The sequence below is a fragment of the Vicia villosa genome, linkage group LG7 (genome assembly GCF_029867415.1).
Source record: "Vicia villosa cultivar HV-30 ecotype Madison, WI linkage group LG7, Vvil1.0, whole genome shotgun sequence".
Classification (NCBI taxonomy): domain Eukaryota; kingdom Viridiplantae; phylum Streptophyta; class Magnoliopsida; order Fabales; family Fabaceae; genus Vicia; species Vicia villosa.
This window is the reverse complement of record NC_081186.1, coordinates 26,651,038-26,657,502: the sequence shown is the minus strand read 5'-3', so window position 1 is coordinate 26,657,502 and position 6,465 is coordinate 26,651,038. Positions and strand designations below refer to the sequence as shown.

At 35.9% G+C, this 6,465-nt stretch overlaps 1 protein-coding gene across 1 annotated transcript; it reads right to left on the bottom strand.

The window, feature by feature from the left end:
- Positions 1-215: 215 nt before the first annotated feature.
- Positions 216-5,360, bottom strand: LOC131620412 (uncharacterized). Its single transcript, XM_058891480.1, has 4 exons — positions 3,013-5,360; positions 2,703-2,894; positions 1,250-1,808; positions 216-593 (listed from the first exon to the last, which is right to left on the bottom strand). The coding sequence occupies exons 1-4, from the start codon at positions 5,190-5,192 to the stop codon at positions 588-590; spliced, it is 2,937 nt and encodes a 978-aa protein (XP_058747463.1). The 5' UTR covers positions 5,193-5,360; the 3' UTR covers positions 216-587.
- Between the last annotated feature and the right edge of the window lie 1,105 nt (positions 5,361-6,465).

Below are 6,465 nucleotides of genomic sequence, written 5' to 3'. Positions count from 1 at the left end.
TTACAATTATGATATTCAAACTCCCAGCTAAAATAATTATAAACAATTGAATAGTGAGAAGAAAATCTAATAGAAACTTTGACTAAAAAATCTAACGGAAACTATTCATGAATCCCCACTTACTCATAACCACCATAAATGATACCAAATATGCAGTCATAATTACACTCAAATCAGTATTCTCACGAAAAAAAAAGGTATTCAAATCAGTATAAACTATGAATTTGATAACTAAAAAATGAGTGACAGATTGAATTTGATACAAGATCTTATGTCTGAGGATCCATAAAAACAGGTTATGAGCATCATAACATTTAAAGAAAAAATATCAAGCAGATACTTAGCCAAAAACTAGGAATGCAAAAACAATAAACAAAGACACCCACCATTGACGGCTATCTTACACATTCACATATCTTGAGTCAAAATTACAATTTAAGGAGGACTTTATGCTCCTTGCATATATAATGCGAGTCTAACACGCTTAACACGAGAGATATCCAGAGAGAACCTAATCTTGTCTTTTGGAAATCAATTCTTTATTGAAATTTTACAAACTTCACCAACATGCTGACATAACTGAATATTCAGACCTACAGCAACAATACACTTGGTAGAAGATAACAGAAAGCAATAACACATTGCGAACAACAAGAAGCTTGTACTTGAAGTTGAAAACTCATAAATACAATTGAGATATAATATACAATTGTAAAATACCTATGGGGCAAAACAATCTATTAAAAATTCCTTATTTGGATACCTGGAAGAACACAATGTCAATGAAGTTGCTTTTCGAAAAAAATAATAAGGAATATCAAATGTGCGGAGCTATAGTGGGTTTATTTAGAAAGAGAAATTAACCACACAGTTGATAAGGTTCAAGAGTAATTTAACAACTCTTTGAAAAAAAAACTAATAATAACCACACAAAGTGGTTGAATCAGCTGAGATGTATGTAACTCCGACTATACAAATGCATCAAACTGAAAAAACGTTTTATTTACTATTATAATGTAATGAATCAGCTGAGATGTGTGTAAATTAATACTGGGAAACCAATTAGAATCCAGAGTCTAAACAAAAACAATCCACCATTAGTGGTTGAATTGTGAGAATCAGAAACACCTATTTTAAGTTAGGTCATATCTAGTATTCGGAATTTGCCTCAATTCGCTCTTCCAGCTAGCATGTACAACTTCTCTGTAAGTCAAAGACAGGTATGGTTTAATCACACCAAGAATCATACCTGAAACAATGCCTTGGCAACTGAACCACATACTTGACTCCCATCAGCCATGTATCTGTCATCATCTGAACCAATTGACTGTGGGCTTGACCGTGTGTTTTTTGTCATTGGTGTCTCACATACAGTATCATAACATGCCCTTGATCTGTCTTTCCTTTTTGGAATCTTAAAAAGGTGATCTGTCTTGGATTTCATAGCCTTCTGTTTTGGGGCCCAAACTCGCAGAGCAGGCATTCGACTTTTTATGTATGAAAATCTGTGTGCCCTCTCTCTCCTCTCCACAGCTTCAAATAGCTTTTTATCACAACCCCCATCTGTATTCCTTTGGGATTTTCCTTTGACATTCTTCTGCAAATGAAAAACCTCGTTTTCTGCTGAAAAGGGTCCGTTTATAACATCATTTTCACCCATCTCGTCCCCGTATACTTTTAGATTCAACGATTTGCTGCTGTCCTCACTATTAAATAAAAAATCCGGGGCTTCATCCTGATTTGAAAACAGAAGCAGGTCCATTTTGTTGTAGATTTTATGAACAATATCTTCAAGGGTGTGAGAATACCTAAAATTCGGCAGGTTTAACAAACATAAGTGTGCATGCTTTCTTTACTTTATACAGTTATCAACTAAAGTTCATTGTTTCCATGGAAAAAAGAGAATCAAACAAAAAGAACCTCATACAAACTCTAGTAAAACAAGAAGCAAGCACTAAAAATGTCATATATTGTCATGATTGTAGCCAACTGAATAAATTGAGTCATTGACTGCTCTTTAAACAGAATCTAAGAATTCTCTAAGGCTTTGTTTGCAAGTTTGGAGAGGAGGGGAGGGGAAGGCTTCCGAAAACGAAATTTTAAAAAAATATAAGATAATATTTGACATTTTTGAAAAAAATAATTTTGTTTAGAATGATAAAAGAGTCCTTATCATTACTATATTTTTAATTTTCAGAATACTATAACAACCTAAAAGATATTTGGAAAATTTATGTAAACCCTCCAAAACCCTCTGAAACTCTCCTTCAATACAATTTTTGAGTTCCCCCATTTTATGAGATTTTTGGTGTTATGAATAAAATCAAACCCTCCTACCCAAAATACTTCTAGGAAAAAGCTAACATGTGCAGGGCACAAATTAATAAGCTATTTATAGAAATATTTTCTTGAAACACGTGCATTCAATGTGTTGAAACTTTAAATATGACTTTATTACATTTAATTACATTAAACTTTTTCTAACTATAGTATCCTTAACATGTGCCTAAGGGCACATGTTAGCATGACCCATCTTTTTATTCTTTTCACCAAATTCTTCCTATTTTTCAAAACCCTCCCCTTCTTTCCCCTCCAAACTCAAAAACAAAGCCTAAATTTCCACAGTTCATGCTAAAGCATAATATAACTTTTCAGATGAAGTATCAATCAACATATCTCAATCGAGTTATACAAGTGTGTACCTGCTTTTTATGATCTTTGCCGCATAATTTTCAAGGTTCCAATCACCAAAGAATCCCCCTTCCATGTGGCACTGAATGTTCTCTAAGAGTAGACATATTTGTTTGACAAACTTTTGTTTAGTGGAATCTTCGATTCCACACCCAATCTCTGATTGTAAAATTTCCATTCGAAATAAAATCTGTAGTTCATATCTAATTCTCACTTAAGGAAAAACATGAAGCTAAAATTCACAAATTATAAAACTGATTAGAACTAGAAAACAAAATATACATAAAAAATTTAGATTACTGAAACTAAATAAAAGGATACTCTCTAACTGCATGTTCTGTGATTATTGTAGTTGGTCCTGCTGCATCAGATAACTGAGAGGATGAATTTCTGCTTTTATGCTTTGCAGCTAACTCCTTGGGATCCTTCAACAGTAGCTTTACTAGTTCAGACACAATCACACTACCACAAGCCTTATTATCATTCATATGAGAATCTATCTGAGGAATTGTTTCCCTGTCAACCTTCTTACATAGCCAGTATATAGATGAATTCACAAGTCGCTCTGACAAAGCTAGGAGGTCTATGGTATCAGATTCAATTCCTTGTTGAATTCTGCTGGAAAGATTACTAAAAAATGCTTGAGATGTTTCAGACTCACAATCAAGCACAGCATCATCTTGTTTCATAGCAACCCCAGCATTAATTCCATCTGACTCAACCACCAGTGACATTGGCTGTTCACCATTTTGAGGTAACTCATTCAATTTACTGTCAGACCCTTCGGCAATTTTCTGATTTGGCTTGGGATTTTCTGACAAACTCAGATCACAACAACTAGATTTCTTCACCTGTTTCATCCAGCATTTCAAAAACTTCAACTTCTTTGACTTGTTACATTCCATTGCATAATAAACCTCAAGCAGGTCCATCTCAAACTGATCATACACTAAATCACAAAAAGAGCTCCACGTGAGGTTTTGAAGTACATTTAAATCCGTCATCTTCTTTTTCTGCTTACCCTTAATTCCCACAGCACTCTTGACCTGAGAATCCAGCATACCCTTGTTCTTGTCATATTTGCGATCCGATTCCCTAATACCTGTCCTGATAGAAGAATCCATATTTGCTGCACCAAAATCAGAAGCCAATTGTGGATCCTCCAAGATAGATAAAAGAGCCGAAGAAACAGTAAAAGGCCTAAGAATACCAACACAAGAACCACCACCTTTGCCACTGTCAACCGACACCAAAGCCCAACAATCTTCTTTATAAAGATAACACAACAATATCTCCCAAACAGGAATAGATTTCCGCCGCCCCTGAAAGCCAAATTCACTTGCAAGCAGTTCAAGTACCCTATCAGCGAAAAACTCACTTGAATCCCCTTTCTTAGATTCCCCTAAAACCTCACGCACCAGAACCGAATCAGAGAGACAACCATTCAATTTAACAAACGCGTCACACTTGCGCACAGCCATAACTTTCAATTTCGGCGTCCCGTCCGAACACACACTCCACAGCCTCTCCTTCCTTCGTCCACAACCACCACCACCTTGCAAATTCACATCCTCACCTCTACCCAAAACCCTAAAATCCAAAACTTCAAGATCACAACAATTGTAGTCAATAGGACTCCCATTAACATCCAAAATCCTAAGATTCAATTGAACCTTAACTTCCCTAGAACAACAACGAACAGAAAACCACGAAACCCCGATTTTGGGATATATCAAACCAAACGGAACAAGAGCAGAACCAAGCAAAATTGAATCCAAAGAACAAAAACCCCAACCTAATTTCCTAGCCCCAATCTCAAACAGCCCACGTATCACTCCAACCTCATTATCATCATCACCACTCTCGCTGAATCTATTACTATCACTATTAACACCAATCCAACTACAATGAACACCCTTAGAGCCAAACCGACGGCTCACATTCCCGAAAAACCCTAAAAATTTATCACAGAAAGAGCTCTCAATTCGCAACAATTCCTCGCCGGATTCAAAGAATTCCGCGAGTGAATTGAATGAATTGAGCAACGGAGTAAACAATAGAATTAAATTAGGAGGAATGAGAGGTGTGGTTAAGTCGGAATCAGGCTCCCAGGGGTAATCATGGAGAAGCTGTGTGATGGAATCGATGAGGTGTACGGCTTTGGGGTGATATGGGAGAGGAAAATTTGGGAGTGAAGAGAGGATTTGAGAGAGGAGGGTGAAAGTGGGGGAAGGGTGATCGAAGGAGAAAGAGTGTTTGGGGAGAAAAGGGTGGAGTTTGGAGAAGGAGATGTGGGGTGGAATGGAAGAGAAGAAGAATTTGAAGGCGAAGAGAGATGAAGAAAGGGGAGGGAAAGAGAGTAGGGTTTTGGAAGTGGAGAGAATGGTTTTGATGTAACGGCTGCTGTTGTTGGTTTGGAGGAGTGGGTCGAGATCTATGAGGAGGACGATGCGGTGAGTGTGGGAGTAGGATGTGATTGGATCTGAGATTGAAGAAGACATTGGTGGTGTTGTGCGGTGGTGAGAGTGAAAGTGTGTTGATGTTTATTGTCTCTTTTGATTTGATGAAATGATGGAGGAAGGAAGATGATCCCAGGACTAAACTCCCGCCAAAATGTATTCTCTCCAATTTTTTACTCCTTGCCGCCTAGGTCGTCACTCGTCAGTCGGTTAATGTTGACCAATAATACTTGAGAATTTTTTTGAAAAAGGTTATATGTGCACTTTTTAGACATAGCTTTGGCTTAGCAACATTAATTTTTTTAACTTACACTATAATTTTTTGACCTAGGCAGAAGTAGCATTTGGATAGGGATTAAGCGAGAAGTTGTAAATTGAGACTATTTAGGCTTTGAATTAGTACTACTAAAAGGAGATTTTCTTCCTGACTTGGTAGCTTTAGATTAGGTGTTGTTGCACTGAACTGGGTTAACAATTCATTGTGTTATTTATCATTCTGCAATTTTTTTCCAGTTTTGGTAAGTGTGTTGTAAGTCAGCAGATGTTATAACATCTATCTTGACATTGTGTGTTGTTGGGACATCTGTCTTGACATCTGTTGGAAGTTCCAGAATTTCAATACCACACTGTGTTAACTGCCTCAACCCAGAAGTGTTTAGCCATGTTTGTTTCATTGATAATTGTTCTGGCAATTTCTTTCAAAGTCTTATTCTTCCTCTCTACAACTCCATTTTGCTGCGGAGTTTTAGGATAGGAGAAATATGGGAGATGCCATTTTCAACAAAAAGTTTTTCAAAAAACTTATTTTCAAGTTCGCTACTCTGACTTTAAGAATTTTAAAATCCTTCTCGTTTTGCACTTGTGAGGAAAAGGTACAGAATATATAGAATGTGACTATTTTTGTGTCTTAAAAACTTAATCCATGTCTAAAATGATAATAAAGAAAAGCTTTCTCTAGCTAGTTCTCCAAAGACAAACACAAGATAAAAGATGACAAACAATCCATACTCTTGAAAAAATCGAGACTTTAGTAGCTTTCGCTAGTAGAGTTACAAAGGTGTACTTCATTTCAACTAAATCAAAATCAGTCTAAGAGGTTACTAGGTTTAAAATAAACTTTATAATAAAGCCTTTTAATAAAAAAAAATAAAAAAGCTTGTTAAAAAAAGTTTTATTCATCACAAAGTTTGAACATGCATGGATCAAGGAGGGTATGACTAATGATTAAACAAACATTTATTACTTTATATATTTATGACTAAATTTCTTTAAATCAATAAAACAAAAACGATTTAAATCACAATTTAGCAATAAA

Coding starts and splice junctions, on each gene's coding strand:
- LOC131620412 (XM_058891480.1), bottom strand. CDS start 5,192: ATGTCTTCTTCAATCTCAGATCCAATCACATCCTACTCCCACACTCAC. Junction 2,895..3,012: donor ACAGAACATGCAGTTAGAGA/GTATCCTTTTAT, acceptor AGTGAGAATTAG/ATATGAACTACAGATTTTAT. Junction 1,809..2,702: donor GCAAAGATCATAAAAAGCAG/GTACACACTTGT, acceptor GCCGAATTTTAG/GTATTCTCACACCCTTGAAG.